The 23,800-nt window shown below is 48.6% G+C and overlaps 1 protein-coding gene across 3 annotated transcripts in view; it reads left to right on the top strand.

Annotated features, from left to right (window-relative positions):
• Positions 1-23,570, top strand: part of KCTD15 (potassium channel tetramerization domain containing 15) — a 55,728-nt gene extending 32,158 nt beyond the window's left edge. For all 3 annotated transcript variants that reach the window (XM_074582942.1, XM_074582944.1, XM_074582943.1), the window contains 3 exons: positions 6,134-6,278; positions 14,084-14,389; positions 20,090-23,570. In XM_074582942.1, the coding sequence (XP_074439043.1) occupies positions 6,134-6,278; positions 14,084-14,389; positions 20,090-20,245 (607 nt within the window). In that variant the 3' untranslated portion in view covers positions 20,246-23,570. The remainder of the gene's footprint in view (positions 1-6,133; positions 6,279-14,083; positions 14,390-20,089) is intronic.
• Positions 23,571-23,800: the final 230 nt, after the last annotated feature.

The following is a 23,800-nucleotide window of genomic DNA, read 5'->3' as shown; positions in this document are numbered from 1 at the left end:
CTGGAAGCTGGTTCCTGATCTGGACTTACCTGTGCCAGAAACCCCCTTTGGGGCATCCCTCTGTGTCTTCAGGCACATGAACTGGTCCCAAAGCACGCGTGGCTGCTTGGATTTCAGAGTTTGTGGAGCAGCAGTTTATACCCCCAATTTATGACTTGGACTCTCCCCCACATACGCTTTTTCCCATCGCTGTACAAATAAAAGATTTAAAAGATGCTTACAATAAAATCCTCCCCAGCTCAGACACCCTCTGAGCCAAGCGTACGCCTGAAGCAATCCGAGGTGGTCAAGATGCTATCTTTGATGGGAATGGAAACCGTGGTGGAGCCATAAGGACAAAGCCCGCAGTGTTTCTGCACTGTCCTGCAGCCAGGCCGGGGGTGCACAGAGCTGCGCTGGGGCTTTCCTGTGTTGGGAAAAGGGCTTAAAATCACCAGTCGGGCAACAGGGTGTGAAGGTACAGTATAACCATACAACAGACTTTTGTTTATGGACTTTCACACTAATTATAGCTGAAGTTTTAAATTGAGGCAGATCAGAAAACCTACTGCAGCCAGATGCAACCTTTAGCCACGTTCCTGGCTGTATAGGGCATGAGGGAGCCTGCGTCCTGGCAGAGACAACGTTTTAGCGGCTCTCCCTCAAAACTGCCGTCAGGCCAGGAGGCAGAAGACACCCCGTTGCTGCTCAGCTGGGTTAGCCCCATCATCCTCTGGCCAGCTCTGCCTGCTTTTTGGACGGGTTGGGTTTTTTAAGATACACCCCCGGGGAAAGCAGCTGCAGGTGCTTTCTCCATTACGGTTTGCTTTGCTGGGAACTTGTGGACAAACCCAGTTGGTTTTACAGTAAAAATAATGGAAATGCAAAAAACACTGCTGTAAAGATGCCCGCCCCGGACCCTGCTGCTGCGGCTGGGATGTGGCAGGGTTGGGCAGGGTGCTGCTGCTCCAGTGGCTTCCCGCTGTTCTGTCCCAGCAGTTACTTTTTGGTGCTGGGACAAGGAGCAGCCTTACAACAGACACGGTGTGGGCAGCAGTGCCAGGCACAGCGTGAGGCGCTCAGTCTCTCAAGCACCTCTGCTCCAATTCACAGCATTTTTTTCCCTTCCAAGCAGATAACAGTATCTATCCTACCCACCTTGAGCAAATACTTGAGAGATAGCAGCACTGTTTGTGCTCAGCGGCAGTGATGGACTCTGCTCGCACACCTGGGAGGCTTTGCTAACATGTACCGCGGGGCAGGTTCAGGTCATGCTCGGTGTCCCGGCTCCAAACAACCCTCTTCCTCCTCTCTGCGGCATTTCCTGCAACTGCTGCCACCTCATCCAGCTCCACGGCAAGGCCCAACAGCCAGGCACAACTGAGATCCACCATGTACAACACAGGGAGAGCTGCAGAGCTGGCGTGGGCTTTGGTTAGTGGAGCAGGAGGTGCATGGAGGGACAGCAGACAGCAGCACCGAGTGGAGCACAGACCCCCATGCTTGCAGGACTCACAGACAGGCATTTCTCTCTTCCTCCCCTCTCCTCCCATAAAAATGAGGAGAGAGACACATGCTAATGACAGTTTGCTGAAATGTGCGCTCCCTGCTGATTTGACATTGGGCAGAAAAAGTGTCTACAGAATCAATTTTTAATAAGTGTAAACAACTAAATTATGAATGACAAAAAATATCACTGAACAGTTAAATATTAATCACGTAATTACTTAAATTAATACTTTCAGTGCAATGTTGTGATAGAGAGTTTTACTTACGCGGTGTCGCGGGGCTGGCTGGGTGCGCGGGGGGACGGGACCCCAGCAGCCCCCGGCGGCGGGGCTCGGGAGCGGAGGGCTCTGCTGGGTGTGCCACAATACTGGGTGCTCCTCTTGGATGGAGCCTCTGGAACCAGATTGATTACGAAAGAACTTCAGTTTCCTCTTCAAAAAGAGAGCTGTCAAGAAAATGGCTAAACTGGCCTCAAACCAGAAGGCAACCCCTCCTCACCCCAGAAACTGCACCAAAGTGCCGTTAACCCCCCAGCAGCGGGGTGTGATGTGCAGAGCCATGGCTGGGCCCAGTGATGGTCTCGGGAAGAGGGAGGGTGCTGCAGAGGGAGCTGGGGTGCAGAAAGCCCTGGCTGCTTACAAGATGGAGCTGGGTGAGTTTCTGAAAGCGGCGGTGTGCCACGGGGCTGGGGGCTGGAGTTACCGCCCTGCAGGACCCTGCCAGGGCCCCACCTCCACAGGGCTGCGGGGACCCTGCGTGGTGGAAGCTTGGTGGCAAGTGTTGGGGGGGTGCGGGTATCGGCAGCCGTCTGTAGGTGCTTGCACACAGCTTCCTCCCCTGCCCAAGAAGCTAAGAAAAGAATTTACTGGCGCTCTTGTCCTTGTGGGTTGGCTGGCTGCGTTGTTTGTTTTTAATCTAATAAAAGGAGATCTTAATATCATAGTAAAATCGGTACAAAGCTAGAAACTTGCCCCTTGGCGTTTTGGCAAAACATTATTGAAAATGTAAAAGCCTTTAGCAGAAACAACAGAAGCACAAAGAAATTGTAGAAATAGGATCAACAGGTTGCGTTCTGGATGTTGGGAAAAGCAGGGAAGAGCATCCAGCCGGGGCTCGAGGTGCCAGCGAGAGCCACTAAGCTGGAGGCTGGACACCAGCCCCGTGGTGGCTCTGCTCCACAGGGATACGGTGCGGCAGTGGCCGGGAGCAGGAGCCCTGCGGGGGCCAGGGTGGGCAGCACTGCAGGCGGTGGCCGGGTGGCTGGGGACAGTACATTGCCGGGAGGGCAGGAGCAACGGAGGAGGAGAAACGTGCACTGGGGAGAAAGTGGTGTGAACATAGCGGGACCTGGCCAGGGAGGCGGAGGTAACTGGAAAGGCACGCTTGCCGTCCTTAGGCTTGCAACTGCTTGGGTTGATCTGGGCTCAGACTGCTCCCTGAATGGAAATTAAATCCTGGACAGAAATTTTAAGAGTGATTTTAAATTGGAAAGTGAAGCATCTGTTGCAAAAGGTGGGAACGCTGAAGAAGCGTTCATTGCTCAGACTCACCCATCGCTGTGAGATCCAAGTGTGGCTCTTTTGCCCCCATCTCTGTTTTCCAGTGCCTTCCACCTCTTCACAAACATCACGGAAGCACCATTCCCATGTGCCATGAGCAAGTGGCTCCTGAAAACGCCATTACCCACCTTGTCCAGCAGTACAGTACTGGGCACCATGACTGCTCATAAAGCCCACCATTTTTGGGGTGACTTCTGCCCAGTCTGAGAGCTGCAGCGACACAGCTTTAACTCTCGTCTCATGGCGGGGTGCTGGAGGGAGCATCTTCCTGAGGCCACCAGCCGGACTCATACCTAATTTCTGATTGAACATCAACAAGTTCACACAGTGAAAACCATTCCCATCCCCTTGGACTTGCTGACTTGCTGGCTCTCTGACAGCCTGCGTATTTTTCTTCCATGCTTCTGCGTGCTGCATTTTGTTCTGGCCACCCAAGACCCATCCACTGAGCACATCGGGTCCCGGTGGGGCTTGTGGAGCTGCCCCTGGTCACCATGCTCTTTTTCCATTGGCTTCACACACGACGAGTCACCCCGTCAGGCGAATTTTCCTTTGGAAGCTGCCATTTGAGTTCCCTTTGTGCTCTCGCAGCGTTGCATGTTCTGATGGCCTTTCTACAGGTACGGTTTACGGTGGTGAGAAGGGAGAGGCAGGAACACTTTCCGCACGCAGCGTTACAACATGCTGCAGTGAAGTTGGTTCTTGGAACATAGCAGCCCCCTAAAACGTCAAATAAATCCTTAAACTATTCATCACTCTGTTTTTGGGGTGGCAGTTAAGTCTTTCAACACTCCGCAAGTTTCTTTCCCCAGCAGTAATTTCGCTGGTGAAGAAATACAGCTCAGGGCACTCCACAAAGGCCTCAAAATTCATGTTTTGTTTTCATTACCAAAAAAATGCTTCACTACATTAAAGAGCGGCCCATTAAAATTTTGTACCCTGTCTTCCCTGCGCCCTGTCGTTGTTGGCAGACCTTCCCCCATACGCGCGGCAGAGCCCAACAGCAGCCGTCGCCTTGCATTCGCAGAGAAAGGGCAGCAGAGGGGAGGAGGTTTACGCCACAGCCCAGATTGTTTCGGTGTAAAATCCCAGACGTTTCAATAGCCACACTGATTCACTCGATAAATGCACCCCACTGAACCTTAAGCTGCTCTATCGGTGTTCCCTCTGCTTTCGGTCTAACCCAGCACAGCACACCGGCTCACGTGCATGTCTAAGGAAGCAAATTAACTGTCTGGTTCCTGGAATAAAATTTGACATGGGTACAAAGCAATACATTTAACCGTCTCGGGCAAATAGCCCTAAAATAACAACATAAAAGAAAATAATGAATTACTGGAGGCTTACCAAACCTTAGGATTGTACAAATTAAATGCTGCAGCGTGAACCGGATGGTGCTTTCCGATACCGTTGAAAAGCTAGAGGTTGAAGAAAAGCAGTAAACTTGCCATAATTAGGGTTTCGGGGAGCATTTGGTTATTCTTGTAAGTAAATCCGACTAGTGAATGCTGACACGGACACAAGAGCAGGCAGTAAAACCTGGAGCTCGCTTAAGAGGGCAGAAAGGTTTTCAGCTGAATTCAGTGGGGGCTTGCTAAGTCCAGTTTTATTTAATATCTCCACAGTTAATTTAGAAATAAACGGCACGTTAATTGAATCCGCAACTACATTAGCAAGTCAGAAGATCAGGCCGAGGTGCAGCCGTGGGGAGCGGATCTGGCCGCGATGGCTGAACCCACCACCCCACGCAAGCGCCGCGGGGCCGGGAGCGGGGAGCCATCCTGCCCATCCCGCCGCCGTCCCCCCGCTCCCCAGACAGAAGGCTCAGGGCGGGGATGCTGGAAGGAGGGAGGCCGCGAGGCTGCGGCATTGGCCAGCAGTGCTGGCTGTGGCCTTTGGCGGGGTTTGGTAAGCTTTGGGGAAAGCCCTGCCCTGGTCACAGCGAGGGACACTGGGGAAATGCAGAGCCCAGGCGAAGGGACGGCTCGGCAGTGAAATCCAGCAGGCTGTGGGATAGTCTCTCTGGGAAATGGAGGAGTCCTCACTGGCAGGGTTATTTAAGACTCGACTTTGAAACACGAGACACTCTGCAGTTGGGAACAATGCTGCACTGTCAGAGAGATGGACTCAATTACTTAATAGGTCGTTGCTGTCTGTCTCCTGCGATTTTCCTTTCAAGAACATATATTCAGCTGGGTTATTTCTCATGGGAAGACAAAGCGTTGTGAGAGAAGCCAGGCGTTCGGAGGGGAGAGGCGGGAGGAACAGCAGCCAGGCAGATGCCTGGTTTGCTTTCTGCAGAGCGTGCTCCTCAGCACATGGAGAAAGCTGGAGTCGTGTGGCTGATGTGGGATTTTGGTCCAGTAACCTGCTGATCCCCAAGTCTCATAGGTTTCTCTTCCTTTTCTTTGCTCGCGGAAGATTTGCCACGTTGCTTTCTTCTGCCAGACTATGATCTCCAGGACTACTGGTGGTGGGACTGTGGTCCCGCAGGCAGCGCTGCAGATGCTCCACAGGCCATTGGTTGCTGGTTCGACAAAAATTCAGCCTTGGTTTGCCACTTACCCAGCACTGACAGATCCATACAGCTCATCTTGATGTATGGGCAGCCTCTCCTCTGGCATGGGAAGGCTTTGGTGGCATTTGATTAGAATGACAGCCAAGCGGGAGGAAAAACTCGCGGCCAGGAACCCACCTCCAAGTAATGGTTCGGGTCTTCGCCAGCAGGACAGGGTGCACGGGGGTGTGTAACGGAGCCGGTGACACGTGTACACACCAAAATTACTCTGCCAGCCGCAGGGTGAGCGTTTCATAGGCACTTTCCTAGTTGGGTCACGGGCCTAATTCTGTCCCTGCTGGTGTGCGTGCCTGCGCTGCATGTGCACACGCGTGTCGTGAGTGTGCAAGCGCACACACGTGTCTAAGCCATCTACCTTTGCACACCTGTTTGCCACCAAATTAAGAGACTGCGTTACCTTACGCACATCAAAGTGATGCACCTAAATCGGCTGGATGTTCTTAAGCCCTGAGGGTGTGATGAGATTTTGTCTCTTTTGCCCATTTCTTTTTCTTTTCTTTTTTTTCAGAATAAGTCGTCTGTTTAATGGCACAGAGCCTATTGTCTTGGACAGTTTAAAACAACATTATTTCATTGATCGAGATGGTGAAATTTTCAGATATATATTAAGCTTCTTAAGGACATCTAAGCTACTGCTCCCAGATGACTTTAAGGTAAGGAAAGCTATAGTCTGCAATCCATTTTTTCCTCCCATTCTGTCATTTGTTTCGGTGCAGGTTGGTTTGTGCGCTTGGCCTAAACACACTTAACTAAACATTGCTGTTTATTGTTGGGGTTTTTAGCACTTGTGTATTACACCAGGGATGCTATTATTTAATAAATGGACCAATGGTTGTCATGGATACCATAAAAAGTTAAACGACGAAGCTTACGGCTAAATCAGTTTCTCTAAACTAATTGTATTTTCTCACATTTTTAGCTTATTTATCAGGGTATAACAACAATTAAGAAGCAGCATCAGCATTTAGCACTTACCAGGGTTTAGAGCTCAGAATCTGAAAGAAATGTTTTAAATTTGATACTTAGAGGACTTAAAATGTATACATCTTTTTCTGGTTGGTATAAAAAAGAAACACCCTTAAACAAGCCCATGAGGATTTGTTTTAGGTATAACCGATGCAGATGCTTTGATTTCAGGAAGTAATCTTTTAGACAATTTAGGAATGTCAAAACATTCTTGGGAGATGGAATTTACTGAGGGCTTTTTAAGGAGCAATACATGTTTTCTATGAAATAATGGCGCTGGTTGTTGCTTTGCAAATCCTGATTGTTTAAAGGCTCTCCTCCTAGCCTTGTTTATTTGGCTTTGCACTTACGAAACTTGCAACATTGTCATCCTTATGTATGAAAATTAGAAGACAAAAGTGTCCAAACTGTGCATGACAAGATTCAACAAAAGCACTAACTCCAAGATGAAATGATGAATAAATGGGGATGGCAACGGGGATCTGCTCAGAGTTAGAGGACGCGGAGTGTTGGAGCGTGGAGAGGAGAGTTCCCGTGCCGTGCAGCGAGATCTCACTTGGCGTGTCGGACTAGGTGGGCAAGATAATTTGGCCAGTCAGTACTGAGTCAGCCCAGATTTGTGGTTGCCGTGGTGGCGTTAGCTTTGGAGTACAGCTGTCCTCATGCTGCAAACCGCTCCTCAGCCATTCTTGCCCGAGTTACGAGTATTTGACCTCGGCACGGGAGGTTTGCAGCTAATGCTGAGCAGACGCACTGTGCATCGGGAGCACACATCCAGTCGCAAAGCAGGGAGAAGTTCTGGCGTTCATGGGTGGTTTTGGAGCTCCAGCCCAGGTCTCCAGCCCTGAGCACTGGTCTTTCTGGTGAGCAGTGAGCAGGTCGGGGAGCCTGGCCTGCGGGTCAGGGTGCCGTGAAGCACGGCGAGACCAGAGCACTAAGGGGTGGATGCAAGAAAAGCTTTTTACAGAGCAATGAGAGAGAGCGCACGGATAGGAGTGAATCACAGAATGGTGGGGGTGGGGGTTGGAAGGGACCTCTGGAGACAATCTAGTCCAACCCCTTGGACAGGAACACACCCAGGTGGGTTTGGAACATCTCCAGAGCAGCAGACTCCATAGCCTCTCCGGGCAGCCTGTGCCAGGGCTCTGGCAACCTCAAAGTAAAGAAGTTTTTCCTCCTGAAGCTAAAGACCAGACCAGCTCTGTGGACTGTAAGATGATGGATCAAGTAAAAGGGGGGTGGCTGGTAAGGTGAAATGCCAGAGCGATGCTTTAGCGGCAGTGTTTTGGACGATCTGGTGGGACAAGAAGACGTGAGAAGCAAGGGTAGAAGAGATGCAGTTCGAGCCGATCGCGTCCTCGACCGGCATCCAGATTTCAGAGGTGCTGTGGAACAGAACCAGCAGGATTTGGTAAGAGCCTGGAGGTGAGAGTGCCGGTGGATGCCAAGGACTTGTCTGCGCAGCAAGCCGCTGGCAGGGCTGGGAGAGACTCGGAGAGCCGGCGCTGTGCCCGGGCTCAGTCCGTTGTTCCAGACCATCTCTTTGCATAGGGTTAACTGTATTTTATTTAGTTCCTCCCTGGGAGAGCTTTAGAGCAAACCCCAGGCTAATGAGGGCTCAAGAACAAAGCGAAGTATTGCTAGGTAGGGAGTAACTAAATAAAAATGCATAGAAGAATGCGCTGCAAAGCTATATTAAAACTGCATTGTAAACGGATTTGACTTCACAGAAATCGTGTAATTTTACCAGCATGATTAAAGTGACAGAAGACAATAATCAAAGGCAGCAAATGGAATCACTCGGTGTTTCTAAATGCAAAACTCTATTTAAGGTATAAAACCTGACAGGTTTTCCAGTGAGACTTGCATTAAATGTTCTTTATGTCAAACAAAGCATTATCAAGTGTTTTGAATATTTATTAGGTTTTACCCCTTAATTTAATCAAGCAGTTTATTAGCCTCAAGGTTTAGCCAAGTTGCTTTTCAACTTGAATTGCTGCTCAGATGGTTATTTTGGAAAGTTTGGAATGTTAGTACCGCACCAGCATTATTGTGTTTGCTATTTAAGTGTTGTTTTCAGACTAAGTTAACACCGAAATGCAGAGAAAGTGGGGTACGTGTTCCTAGGCTAGTGATTCTTTATTATCAAGTCTGACTGGTGTGTTTACAGTGAATATTAATTACACTTCCAGCTACTAATAAGACAGAACTTGAAAGTGTTTAGTACCTGACAGGTCTCCCTGCTGAAAGCAATGCTCTAATAGTTCATATAATTTCCCTGGGTTTGGGGGATTTTAAGCCACATGAAGTATGCTGAGAAATTATGGTGAGTTGTTTGGCAGGGCTCTCCGTCGCAGCCAGCCCCTGCTGAGCGAGGCGATGGCGAGCAGCCCGGCGCGGCGTACAGCCTTACAGCTCCCTCGCCCTGCACCGCTTCCGAGTCCCGCGTGTGGGACACGACACCTCGAGCCACAAACGTCCTCGAGCAGAGCGTGGAGCCGGCACCCCCGGGTCTGCCACGCTGCTGGGGAGCTGCCCCTCCTCTGCAGCCCAGATATTCTCTGCCTTCATCCCCCCGCCGCCATCAGAGGCGTTTCCCCAGGACAGCTGTGACCAGCATCTGTCCCCTTCACTGCCAGTGCATAACTTCATGCAAAACCAGGACCCACTGTGCTGCTGCTTTGAGGCTCACTCCCTGCTCAGAGATCCTCAAACAAAAATAGACATGGGCAACGTGTACGTTATTACTCCATCTTAAGGAGGGGAGGAGCACAAATGCACAGGACATCTCAGTTTTATATCAATTACAGAGCTCACCTGTAGCGCTGGAACCGCAAGGCTGGCGTGCTAATTTATTAATATGTCTTAAAATGAGTGCGTCTAATTTTAAGTGCTTTCTAACTGACCTTAGCAAACAGCGCAGTTGTCCTAGAAGTGAGCAACTGTCTCTGGTAGCCAGGTGTCGGATCTTCACAGCACTAAAATACAAGAGAAACATTGAGTCAGGATGACAGTTTGTTGTTTCATGTAAACAATAACGAGTGAAAAATGGGCAGAATGAGCCATTTCAGCCTGTTCAGGAGTCACCATTAGGTAGAACAATAGAGGACCTCTGTAGTACTGAGATCAGCAGCGTTCGGGGGAGCGGGTTGTGAGGGGGAGCCGGTTGTGAGGGCTGCGGTGGGCTGTCCCTGGCGGTGGTGAGCAGAGCTGTACTGACCCGCTGGCACTGACATCTCACCAGCGGCACAGCTGCCTCTCACTCACACCTCCCACCCCTGCCCCGGGAACTCGCCCTTCTCAGAGGTGACTGCAGAACTGAGCCAACCTGAAATCCACACGAAAAAAAGCTTTTCTCCCCAGTCATGAGCAGAAAATTATTTTGTGAAAGGCAAAAAGCTGCGTCTTTGAAAGATCTGTTTACCTTTCCCAAGAGATCTAAATGTTGCCCAGAAGTGGTGGCTGGAGAAAGGCTGCCTGCATCCCGGCTGGCTGCTCCCTTTGCCGGGTGACCGGACGGAACTTCCCCGCGAGTTCCTACAGCAGCCAGGAGAAGTTAAAGGCTCATGGTAGCTCATGAAGGCTTTTTGTGCTACTTTACAGCAAAATTAGCGGCTGGACTGTCCATCCCCCCCTTTCAGTCTCCCTTTCAGGGTGCAGTATGTGCATTTCTCAGCATACGCCCGGGACAGCTGCTGTACCACACTGCTGGGAGGCTGTTCCAAGGGAGCAGGGTGCCCTTTGCCACCGCGCTAGGCAGCTACCACCCCGCTGCGGCTCCTCTGCCTGTTCAGCGCAGGTGCCTCTTGGATAGGCCTAGGAAGATTCATATCTGCCTCTGCCTTTGGTAACTTAACAAAACGAGCAGCACAGAAGTGTTTTCTTGCAGCCCCTGTGGCACCTCCCTGGTGAGGTCCCTCCTGAGTCAAATTCTTCTACTTGACATTTCATGGTAAACTTTTGCAAATCATCAGGGTAGGATGTTACATCTGCAGTGCAAGGGTGAAAATGTCTGTGTCAGTATTACCTGGGCATCCTGAGCATCCTGTGTAGACATTCCAGAGCTGGGCATCGCTTCCAGTCGGGTCGCAGCCACGCAGTACTCGGAACGGTGTATGAAACCTGAACGAGAAGATTGTGTACTTAGCAGTGTGTCGAGTCCATTGCCCTGCCCAGGCATGGGCTTGAGAGAACTGCACCCCCACGCCGCGAGCCATTCGTTCTTTGGTCCTGATTTTGCAAAATCCTCTTCCCTCCCTAAAGACGTTGTCAAATTCCGTAGCAGTGCCCAGGCCCCTCGGAGCAGAAGCACCAGGTTTCTCATCGCAGGAGCCAGAGCAGGCTGGGTGCGGGGCAGGCTGTGCCAGAGGCGGCTGCTCTGGGGTGGCGTGCGGTCATGGAAGGGGTCCCTTCCCAGCGCTGTCACTGGTGGACAGCCATGAGTTTTCCCTTGCCATTCCTAGCAGAAGATGCTTTTTTATTCCCTCTACTTGTTACAGTGTAAAACCTCCCTTTATTGCCACTGCCTGATAACAGGCAGGTGCCCAGGCTCCCGAACGCCGCACGTGCGTGTTGCCTCTTTGCACAGAACATGTCAGATTCCCAGCTGCTCTTACAAACCCCTTCCCCCAGGTGCAAAACCCTTTCCAGCATATTTGTGCTCAGCCCCAGTGTGGAATGGACATGGAGATGAGCGCCTTCTTTTAAAAACTAACCCAGGCACCTTGGCTTAACCCAAGCTATTTACCACTGGGTGCATCCCGCTGCGCGCGCGATGCTCCAGTACAGCTCTGGTGTCCACGCGGCCATCTGAAGCATGGCTATACTGTTCTGGGAACAGTGGTGGAAGAGCTCTTTCATCTGAAAACCGGTTGTCTTATCACAAAATGATACCAGAATACAAAACGTATCTTGTTTATTTAGGACAAAGGATGGCTAGCAGGAGTCGCTGCGTTGGGTGCAGTGGGCTAAAGCTGGCTGTGGGGCAGGTAGAGGTGGTGCCATCCTGGTTTTGTTCTCTTAATGGCATTACTGGTTTGGCCCGGGGGTGCTGGACCATTGAACTCCTGTGCTTCAGGACACTGTCAGCCGAGTCCAAAGCCCAGTGAAATTAGTCAAAAAGACTCTCACTGTAATGGGCTTTGCATCCAGCCTCAGGAGCACTGCACCTCTCTCTACTTTCAGAATGAAGGACGGGTTTTTGTATGGCTGTACCATCTCTTCTGGGTTTTACTGTTGAGTTTTCTTAGCGTGTATTCAATTGATTGACCTTACAAATAATACGTTATTTTGTACTGACCAGGAACACAGATATTCTAAAACTGGTTTTTCAGGACCTATTGAAAACAGCGGGAGACTTTCCATCGCCTTCAGTAGGTGCTGGATGCTCCTGTTCCCTCTACCATATTTCTCTACATTTTTCCTTAGCATTCCGTGTTTTCCTGTGCTCAGAGAGAGGTACACGGCACCGGTAGGTGCCAGTTAACATTTGATATCCCCCCCCCCACACCTCCGTGATAACCGCAGTTCAGCGGTACACGCTCCAGTTGAGCGGTGCGCTGTGTAGCTCTGGTGTACCGCACGAGGAAGATTTCAGAGAGTTTGGGGCAGGAGTTGTTTTCTAATTTAGGCCACTAACCCCCGTAGGTCTAAACCAGTCCCAGGCTCAGTAACCGGCGAGCTTCACCGGTGGACAGAGAAAAGCAGTTATGGTTCAGCAGATGCTGATTTTGGGGAAGGGGTGGAAAAATACCTTCCATCAGGGGACGAGGCTTCTTCTTTAATCTTCCTGTTGTTTTTCATCTTCCGTCTCCTTTCGGTGAGTGTACTTGTTGCCCTTATTTCTTCCCACTTGCTCTTATCACTCTTTTCTCTCTTTCCGGGTTCCTTTTTTCCTCCTTTAGCGGTGCGCATATTGTCCCAGCCTTAACAGACATCAAAGAGATGTAAAGGATCGGATGTCCCTTTTGTAAGTGATAACCTTGCCGTGTCACTGTGAATATTCATGCGTCTCCAGGCTGTAGGCAGCCCTGGGGTGAAGGAGCACCTCTCCACTACCAGCGCTGGGTCTGTGGTGCCAAATTCCAACACAGCTAACTGATTTGGTTCAATGATATCCTGCAGCAGCAGATTTTACAGGTTAATTCCAAGCCGCTATGAAGAGTCGCACCTTTTTGTGCTGCATGTTCATTGGCCTGATTCCCCTCTTCCCCGAGTCCTGGGGCAGCAGCACCGCTGTTATTTTTCATGTAATTTTGGTGCCCATTTCTTGATTACTTTTTGTCATGCCCTTCTTTCCAGCCATGCCCTTCTTTCCAGCCTGAATGGTTCCGGTCATTTCACTCTTGTGATTTTTCATTTCATGTCATTGTGGTGGTGGAGAACTGGCCTTTATGTCCAGGTGTTGGCCCACAGCACACCCCACAGCAGTCACGTAGTGTGCCTGCGGTGTGGCGTTTCCATCTGTAGACAGGCGTAAGAGCCAGGAACACAAACGGCAGGTCTCTGGAGAGGGGAGCTGGTGCCGTGCTCTCGTTGCTCCTCTTCCCTTCCGGAGGCTGAAGGAGGTGGTGGGGCCGGTGTCAGCGGGGCGTCCCTGGGTGCTTCCCCCTCTCCTGTCTTGGTCTGGTGGGCACTGCTGCCTCCCAGCTCTGGCAAGGTCTCACCCCCTTCGCCTCAACATACTCTCATGCATTTAAGCTGAGGTGGGAAGATCTGTTGGAAATCAGATGTGAAGTTATTAATGGGGATGTGCAGAAGAATCTCAATCAATGAACTGGGAATTGGATCAAATTGGAATTTCGGTTGCCCAAAGCCCAGGTGAGGTGATGGGCAAATGGCTGGGAAGAACTGTTTCTTTGACGTTGTTGGAGCGCACATCTGAGCTCCCAGCCAGCGGGGTGGTCACTACCTCTGTATAATTTAGCAGGCTCCAAAGTACACTTTAAATACATGAATAATCATGAAACGCAGGGAGCAGTTGAGCTGCTGCAGCCAAATTTCAGAGTCAGCAGAGAGGGGCGAGAAGTGAAGCTGAACCGACATCTCTGTCTCCTAACATGTGCGAGAGGTGACAGCGAAACCCGAGATCTCCTGGTGTAAGATCAGGAGTGAGTATCTGAGGCCAAGAGTGAAGATTAGGGCTCAGGACATCTTCTCTTACCTCAGCAGGCTTTGCTTATTGCAACCAGCTATTTTGATTTCTTAATCCAAAAGTAAAGCCTTCTGGCATTGAGCTTGTGGGATAATAAATGAAAGAATAATTCAGTGCAATGGGAACTTCACGGTCAGCTCAAAGAGATTCAGCCCTAACACAGTGCGGTTTTCTGTGTAGGTGTAAGACGAAGACAAAGTATGTGGATACCTGTTGCCTTTGCACTCTTGCTGACAATACATAAGCCTAAGTAGGTCAAACAGGAACAATACTCATTTTTAAAAGAGAACTATAAGCATTTCTAGTTTCTCCCTCCCTTTTTTTTTTTTCTTTTCCCAGGACTTTAATCTTTTATATGAAGAAGCAAAGTATTACCAGCTGCAGCCAATGATTAAGGAACTTGAGCGATGGAAACAAGAGAAAGAACAAAGGAAACATTTCCAGCCTTGTGACTGCTTGGTCGTAAGAGTGACTCCGGATCTGGGGGAAAGAATCGCACTGAGCGGGGAGAAAGCTTTAATAGAAGAGATCTTCCCGGAGACCGGGGACGTCATGTGCAACTCCGTAAACGCCGGCTGGAACCAGGACCCTACCCACGTTATTAGGTTTCCTTTGAACGGATACTGCCGGTTGAATTCAGTGCAGGTAATGGCCTTTTGGTGCTGGCTCATCTGTTTGCTGGGGTGTTTTTTTATTATTTCTTGTTCAATTATATGCAAATTATTTGCTTCTGCCCAATTACCTTCAGTGCTTATACTGCAAGGAGACATTTTCTGCCTGGTGAGATCACAGTCTTTCAGGTTTTTCTAAGTCTAAGCAGAAAAATAGATTTAGATTTTGTGTATGTTAGTGCCATGCTGGTCTCATAATGGTGTTATACTGATAAATGCTAATTTTTTCATCAATGTATAGCCTGCAGCAGGTTTTTTTTCCTCCAAAGTGCCCCCAGGAAGAAAGAGAGAGTTCCAAAAACTACAAAAAAAAATCTCCACACCATTTTATAGAAAATGCAACAATGTGTAAATGCATAATTTATGTCTCACTCATAATTAAATGATGGTGCCTGCGGGATGGACTTAAAAAAATTGATCTCTGCACTTTTTTTTTTTTCAAAAGGATGTTCTATAAAAATTGCCCAGAGTATTTTAAACAAAATGTATTTCATTTTATGCTCAGAGTTTTGACATTAGGTTTAAAATTAAACATATGAAACAAAAGAAGATAACTGGACAGATAGGTGGATGGCAGCGGAAATAAATATGTGGCTTGTGTTTAGGCAGCAGCCTTATGGGCAAGAAATGCCATTTCACCAGGGATCACCGCCACCGCGGCCGAGCTTCGGTGTTGTGGCTGTCCTTGGGCTGCGCAGGAGGAACGGCGGTGATGATGCTGTTAACTTGTGCCTTAATTAACAAGGGCAAAACACAGCTCTTGGTTTTCGCATGTACGCCTGCACGACGTGCTGCAGAGAATACTTGTGTTGTGGGAAGTGGAATCAACCTATAGGGGAATATTTCCGAAGTTACCGACCCTGCAGGCGGGTTGTGGCTGCAGACACGGACTGGGCTGTGGGAAAGGCCTTAGTGGTCCTGAGGAACTTCCCCATGGGCAAACACCCGGGGAAGAGCCGGCCCAGGGGAGGGGCTGGCCAGAGGGGCTGGGGGGAGGCGTAAGGGCAAGGGAGGGTGAGAACCTGCAGCCTGGGCTCACCCCTGTCGTTATTACACAGCCAGCCGAGGCGCCCTCCATCTCCCACGTTGCCAGCTGAGAGCATTTTTGGGAGACTGGGAGTTATCAGGATACGCAAAGGTGGATGGAGTCATTTTACCAGCCCGCGTTTGGCACTGACACCTCCCTCCGTGGGGCAGCCTTCCCTCGTGCCCTCCGCACTGACGCACGCTTTTGTCTGAAACCGTTCTAAACCCGGTGATTTTTGGTTCGGGGCTCTCGAGTGTTTTATTTGGTTGAGCTTTAAGAGTCCAATGCCTGTAGTTAATTTTGCGCAGCCCTTCGCAGTTTCGCGTTTGGCAGGGTTTAGAGCGGGCTGTCCCGCCGACAGAAGGCTGGAGGGAGGGGGCTGGGAGCTCTGGGGACACCCCCAAATTCCTGGCTGTGCTGGGGGAGACGGCAGCAGCTGGGGTTCAGCTCAGGTAAGTGGACGGGGATGTGTCTTCGTGTCTCAGCCACGCCGTCCGGGCCATACGGTTAGATGCACGCAAGAAATCAGAATAACCACAACCATAACAGGTCCCTGCGAGCCCCTGACGGGCTCAGCACCACAAGCGGCCACCCGAAGCACCGGGCGCCCACACGGCTCAGCGCACGGCTCAGTGCTTGGCCCTGGTTTATGCCAGGTGGCCTCCTGGTAGGAAACGTGTGCTCGTAGTAAAAGCTGAATGCTAATTTTTGTCACTATTTGAATGCGTTTTGAATTCGGTCAAAATTCAGAGAGAATCAAAGAGTCTCTTCACAAGTTCACGTTGTGAAAAGAAATTTCTGTCAAAGAGTCCACAGTCTAAGTAATACTATTAAATTACATCATTTTACTAAATTACATCATTTTACTATATAATTAATAGAAAGTGTTTTCAAACACTTTCTGGAAAATGATGCGTTTCTGAGACCAAAGGCTGATGAAATCAGTGCTAATTATCATGGGCTCTGCTGGACTCGGGGCAGCACGTAGGTGCTGCCCTTCCCCTCCCCAGGAGTTTTTGGCAAAACAGCATTAAGGCAGAAGCTGGGAGTACAGTGAAGCAAATGCACAGACTTAAGGGAGATGGGTTAGAAGGGGCAATGGCTGGAAGAGCAGAACTATTTCCAAGGAATCTCAGAGAGTGACACGGTAAGTCTGCCTGCCGTTTGCCGAGATACATCACTTCTGTCTCCTCCTGACCTCCTGAATGTGTTAGTGGCACCACCGCAGTATTTATAAATTCCTTGGATCTTTGGAAAATATTTTCATGGAATGTTTTGTGTCAAGAACTGTGCATGTAAACCAAAGAACATCAAGACTGAGTAGGTAGCGGCAGCCAAAAAATACAGTAGCTCTTAATTCAACGCCCATTTGTAATTACATATAGGTGTAGAGTTTTAAGACCGATGCTGTTTTTTCAGCTCCTCGCAAGAGGTTCTGGTGAGATACATGAGCTTACCTTAGAGAAAATTCTGTGATGCTCGTATATGTTGAACATTGAATCTTCATAATTAAGACTGTATTTGTTTGTATTCTGCAAGATTTAAATGAAATGCAGTAAGTGAAAGTATCATGTTTCTATTTGGAAAACCTTCCAACAAAATCTAGAGTCTGTATCTTGATGTGCTCAGAATACTGCAAGAGAGAGTATATTAAATCCTAGCACAAATCCTCTATTTAATATTGTGTGTCTGTCTCCCCGTACGTAGGAGAATCACAGCTGATACTCATTTACTTTTTGGCATATTCTCTTTGGAGATTTACAGGAGAGTAGCTCTGATTTGATTCAGAGACGCTTACTGGTTTCCCTCTGCCTGCATCTTACCTTCAGAAAAAGTAACGCGCACGGAGGCAAATTCACTAAATGGCATTTAAATCTGTTCATGTTCGACGTGCCGCTGAGCCTCGTGCACCGGCGCGTACAAACCAGCGCTCAGCACCCACGGGAGCAGCCTTTAGGAGCCTTTCTCCCCCGACCTGAGCTCAACCTCATCCACGTTACACCCAAAACTCTACAATATTTAAACATTCTCTGCGTTGTTTACGGGATTCGGCCTGTTTTGTTTCTTGCTGAGAAAATTGATGATACGGAGGTTTTTAACACTAGATTATAGCCTGCAGTCTAGTCCTTCGAGCGCGTAGGCAGCAAAAACGAATCGCTTTGTTCTGTGTGCGGTGCTCTAAGGTGTAACGTCTGCCCGCACTGTGTGTTTGCAGAGAGCCGGCGCGGTAGAGAGGAGTCCTCTGTTAACACGCAGCCTTCCATAGCTTTGGACCGAGGCAAGCCAAGGGCCCCCCCGTGCTTGGTTTCGTCTTGCCAGCAGATTGATTTTTAAAAGTTTTTAGCGAGGATTTTGAAGTCACGTCTCCCTCTGAAATCTTACCTGTCAATCCTCCGTTTCGCTCTCCGGTTCAATGGAAGAAGTGTCCTTTCCTGTAGCTGGGTGGCCTCTCACCTTCATCTCGCCAGGTCTAGGAACAGGGACGCACAAAACAGTCAAACTACCCCCCAGCCCGTGAAAGAGCAGTCGGAGGATGCCTTACTCCTCCTGCCCTCTCAAACTCCTGCCCCCGTCTCTGAGCAGGACGAAGCGTTAGTGTCTGCAGCCCGTTTCTGTCCTGCAAGCTGCCTACAGCCCAGACAAATGAGAGACTTGTAAAACTTTCCCCTCTCTCTGTTTTAAAATACATTTTGAGAACCTACTCCCTCCCACCACCCTTTTAATCCCTCTGGGTTCATTTTTCTTCCATACACTGGAGGGCTTTTTCAGTCCTTCAGTTCTACCACTTTCTTAGTCTACAAAAGCCAGGGCAGAAGTCAGTGAGATTTGGCAGATGGGACTTTCCCGAGAACATGAGTCCCCGTGTCCCAGGGCCAGGCACAGCTCCTTGGGCAGCTGTTTTCCAGCAGCTTCGGCATGGCGTGGGCAACGCTGTGCCAGAGCAGCTCCTCTCCTTCCCCGGTCCCTGCAGCCGGGGCAGCAAGTACAGAGTTTCAGTTCCCACTGAAACGCACGCCATGGGCTAAGCCGTGGGTGGGCACCACGGGCTGCCTCCAAGGAGGGATCCCGCGGGTGAAAACCAGCTGATGCTGCCACGGTTTGCACCGCGCCACGATACCACCCTGGGGACAGTTGTCCTTTCGAAATCAGCCATCCTCAATCAAGGCTCCAAACTGATGTTTCTGGAGAAAGCAAAGCCAACATCCAGTCAGAAAGAAATGGCGCGCTAAAAAATGCACTGTGGCTTCACGTGGGACTGTGCGAGGGCAGAGGGCTGGTGCATGATCTGTAGCGTGGGCCGCTTGGGCCTTGAAACGTATGATTTGTAAGTACTACTGCAGTACTTAATCTACCGCTGAAGTGCTTCACAGGCCTAGTAAACACACACAAAAAAGCAAATTATTTCTATAACATAAACCTGTGAGAGCATGAGTTGACTCTGTCTGCAGGTGGGTATATTGCTCAGACACTTCTCTAGGTTGAGTGAAGTTTTTGAGCAGCTTAGTCCCTGTTGTCATGGGTGGCAGCCATCCGTCCCACAAGGATGCTGGTGATACCAAGTTCATCGGGGTTAGTAAATCCTCGGGTTGGCTTCCAGCGCCCTGGGCCCACGTGCTGGAGCGGTGGGAGCGGTGCCTTGGGTGAGACTGGGAGACCAGTGCAGGCTGCTCCCCTTGGTGGCCTTTGTCAGTGGAGAAGGACACAGGAGCCGTTTTTCCAGGCTGCTGCCCCGGCCTCAGGGGAGCCGCCAGTGCAGGGAGGGAGCGCAGCATCTCCTCCGGTGGATCTTGCGGTGCAGTTCTGCCCAGGGTGGGTCTGGATCCGCTCTCACCTAACGCTGAGAAAAGTCTGCGTGGGCCCTGCTCTGCTGGGAAACCGTATATCAACACGCTCAGCCATGTGAAAACACGGCCCCTATCACATTGCCAAGATCAGTATATCCTAGGGTAATGTGCTGTGTGACAGCCTCAGAAATTAAAGTTGCCTCTGGCTTCTCGAAATTCATGCATCTAAATTGTACCAACTTTTCTTTAGAAGGAGAAAATACATATTTGGGCAATACAAATTAACCTCTTTCTTGGGCCAGAACGTTTCCTTATTGTCCCCGTCTTGGCTGTGCATCCCGGCCCTGCCGTGCTTTGCTAAACGCATCGCTCCCTTCCGGCGGGGGAGAATCACGGCTGCATTTTCCTGAAGATCTGGTGGAAGCGTCACTCTGACTCCTGATGCATTCTCATCTGCCAAGGAAGAGCTGAGAAATGTTCTCAGCCCCTTTCTGTAGAACTGTTCACGTTACTAATGAATAACGGACACTTTTTATTACGACTTAAGCCCAGTGTTGCTTTCTGTAAGCAGTAAGAGACAGCATCAATATCACTGCAGCCCAGTATTTTACTATATAATGTACTAAGCTGCTCTGCAGAGTGCTTATTTGTTTGATTAATTTTTGTTTTCTACAGAGGTTTGCTGAGAGCGAGACTTTAATCACAGTGTAGTCATTTAAGAATAAGTTATAGAATTATAGCTGAATAATATTCATTCAACGAGGACTCGAAAGACTAAATCCATCATTTCGATCCTGAATGCTTTTATCACTAAAATTTGCTAAATATTAATCTGATTCTTTTTTTTCCCCCCACATTGCAGGTGCTCGAAAGATTATTTCAGAAGGGATTTAACGTGGCAGCTTCGTGCGGCGGTGGGGTGGATTCCTCTCAGTTCAGCGAATACGTGCTGTGTCGCGAGGACAGACGACCACAACCTACCCCAACAATCAGAATAAAACAGGAGCCCCTGGACTAGACCCCCCCGTACTCCTTTGTAACCGTAGAAGTGTTTAATAGTCCCTTATGTGAAACACTAAGGATTTGCAAAACAGTATTAGCGAACAGATTTTGACTTTATGTTGCCGATTAGTGGTACTCTGAAACTACCTGTCATATAGCCAGCCATGAAATGCATTTGAAAAACCAGTTGTGCGTTTTTCACGATGAAATTCCCGAGCGCGCTCAGTGCTCCGGCCCCGCTGGGAACGTCCTGTGGGCCCAACCGCCGCCGTGGTGAGAAAGGCAACGCTCCGTAAACCCCCGACCCTCCATCGGACTCTGCAGAAAGACCAATTAAAGCAATTTGACGAGATCAGCAGGAGAAACAGTTCCGACGGCCGCTCCAGCGGTCCCCGATGCTGCGACGCGTGGAAGTGGGCGCCTCCGAGAGGAAGATGGAGCACTAAAAACTGCACTGAGCGTCTTCCCCGACTGCCGCTCTCCTTCATATCAGCTGTGCTTTACACCTCCGTACACAACGTCACACTGCCGTGATCGTACTCCCTCATGCTAGCAAATGGCTTATTTTTATACAGCGTTTCCAACTGAAATCTCTCTCTGTGGACAGAATCCAGAATCAGAAAAGGACCGATTTCTAGTCAACTGGTGCTCAGTACTAAAAAAACCCCACACAAACCGAACAAAAAAGGGACAAAAAAATTAGACAAGGCCGATTTTGGCAATATTTGCAAAAGTAGGGATCTGGAAGCACAAAGTGAAATGCCATCCACCATCCCACGAGGGTCACACACCAAACGTGGAGCTGTAGTTCTCTCAAAGCCAGTCTTGTTTTGACGCAGAAACTGTTAAGTTTTGCATCCTCAAGGAAGCGTGGTTCTGCCACGCAAGCTCTGCCACCCCTCGTCACTCGCATACTACCCATGTTATAAGCCCACATTTAGGAAGAAGCATTAAGAATTTCGGGCAAGCCCACTCTTTATGGGTCTGGGATTGTCACAAAAAGATGTTAAAGCCCTCCAGTGCCATTGTCCGACGAAAGCAAGCCACCTTTTGTTTAGATTGTTTTTCCTCTCTTATTTTAAACTCTGATTAAAATACCGATTCTGTAGCTGCCCTCTCTCTATCTGTGTAACGTTTCTCTTTCCCGACGCCCGCTGTCCGCAGGCGGCTCCTGCTCCTCGGCGGAGCAGCACGGCCCTGGCTCGCAGGGCGCCCTAACTCAGGAGACGGCACCGCCTCTGCAGGTGCAAGGTTATAAATAGCGTTCTGCTAAATCCTGCTTTAGCATGATTGGGTCCTCAGTAACTAATTCACGTGTTAATCGCAATTTAGTTTCTCCCACGTTAATTTATAGAATACTGTTGTAGATGCTGGATTTTAATTAAACTCTTTTTAGATGCGTAAATACGGCCATATGGAACAAGGAACAGAGCCTTCGGTGGTCAACAATTCTTTAAGGCTAAATGATTGCAATCGGGCAAAATAAACACCTCACTAGTGTTTTCAAAAGGGATGAGCTGGACTGAGTAGCCACGGTCCAGCCTCAGCAGGGGTCTGATTTTTGGAAAAGGGCTGGATACCTGTCTATGGAAAATCAGACCTCTGCGGGTTCTCTCGCCTTGGTTACTCCCCTGGGCGATCTCCTGGAGGCCGCAGCTGATGCGCGTTGGCCTGCTAACGCAGCAGAACAGTTCAGCGAATCTATCTACTTTAAAAGAGCTGTAAAGTTATTTTATTTTGTGGTTTTATACTTGTACGACATTCTAAAGTTGCTAGGCATTGCCATATTTGAATATATGGCACAACATTCACCTTTGTATGTAAGATATCTGTAGAATTGTATATTATACATTTAATATTGTAAAGAACTTAACGTATAATTGTCATGTATTTGTGTATGCACATTTCTTATACAGTACTTCATGCCATAAACATTTCTGTAAAGTAAACGATCAAAAATAAGCAAGTAGGGTGGCACACTCACTGTATCTCCCACGGTGTTTGCAAGAGGTGAGAACTTCCGATTGCGTCTCCTCCGGCCTTTTGGCTCTGTTCAGCTTGATGTAGCCATGTCTTACAAAAAGGAAAAAAAAAAAAAAAAAAAAGTGTTTTATTTATTACTTTCATACGTTGAGTTCGCTTTAAGTTCAAAGCATCCTCGGTACTTGGGGCCGTTCGCTGCGGGGCCGCGGGAAAGGCGTCGGGGCCGCCCCAGCCCAGTTCAGTGTGAACTTGAGATGGAAAGTTTGAGCCGTGACATCCCAGCACTGACTGCAAATAGCACTAAGGCAAGGACCACATGTGGAAACAATCACTTGGTTAGAAGAAATATGCCTTGGGGAAAAAAGAAAAAAAAAAAAAAGTTAGGACATGTTCTTTTAGTTAGTAACTTCAGGTCACTTATTTAAAGTTTATTACAGTTTCATTTGTATCTTTTTTACTTATTTCCCTATCTTTTTAGGCAGCAATACCAGCAAAAACTGATTTGAATTTTTACTTCTGGCCTTAAACCATAGCAACATAACTGAATTAAGAACATTGCTCAGCGTCGCTAAGACAGGTTTTAAAATATCGCAGAAACTCCAGTAAAGCTGTGGTGCGCAGCCAGCCAGTGGTTTTAGTGTGAAGACCAAAAAAATAAACGTAGCCTGGTTTTTCGCCTAATTTGATTGGAACCGAATTGTCCTGATTCCCTGTTGTTGAGCACCGAAACTGTGGCTTGAAGACGGGAGTCTTGGCCGGCGCGTTCTGCAGGGCCCCGTCCCACCGCGGAGCGTTGGACTCATCCCGTCCCGGAGAGCCACGGCCGAGCCCATCCCCGCGCTCCACGAACGGCATCGAGGTCTGCTGACAACTTTATTAGATGTTTGACAAAGGATAAGAATCAGCACAACAAAACGTTGAAGTTATTTGGTTTTAATATTTCTTTGTGGGTATTCTGTTAATATTTTAATGCAAACTGTTTCTGAAGAGTGCTTAAGAACTACGAGACAATGTGAAATTCATGTTTGATAAATTAATACTGTATGTCACTCGATGTGTTACTTTAGTAAATTGTTTTATTTCTTTACAAAATAAGTACAAATAAGGGAGTATGTTTTCACACAAATTGGGGGTATTTACGAGTATGTACAGAAATCATCAAAATAACGTAATTCTAATAAACACAAGGCCTTTATAAACAATATGTACAAATTATCAATACATTTAAAACATAATTTTACACTTCCTGGCCTTAAATACCTTATGAATAATCTTTTGGCTAAATAGCAGCAGTATAAATTTTCTTCTGCTTTTTCATAAACCTTAAAAAATAATTAAAACTTTTGTTTTTAAAACTATTGGACAAATAGTTCTATTTGTGCTTTCGCTATGGTTTCCCATCCAAAAAAAAAAAAAAAAAATTTGCCTCAAAAAAGTGGCAAGCATAACATAGTAAAAATTGAAAAGATAAATAAGCAAAGGTCTCCCTTGCGTGGTTACTGCTAATACTGTTACGTTGGAAGTACAAGAGCTCGTGCCCCCCAGCCCGGAGCCATCCCTGTCCACCCCCGTGTCCGAGACTGGCCCC

Source organism: Larus michahellis, chromosome 4, assembly GCF_964199755.1.
Source record: "Larus michahellis chromosome 4, bLarMic1.1, whole genome shotgun sequence".
Lineage (NCBI taxonomy): Eukaryota > Metazoa > Chordata > Aves > Charadriiformes > Laridae > Larus > Larus michahellis.
The sequence above is the reverse complement of the archived record's forward strand: the minus strand, read 5'-3'. Positions and strand labels throughout refer to the sequence as shown.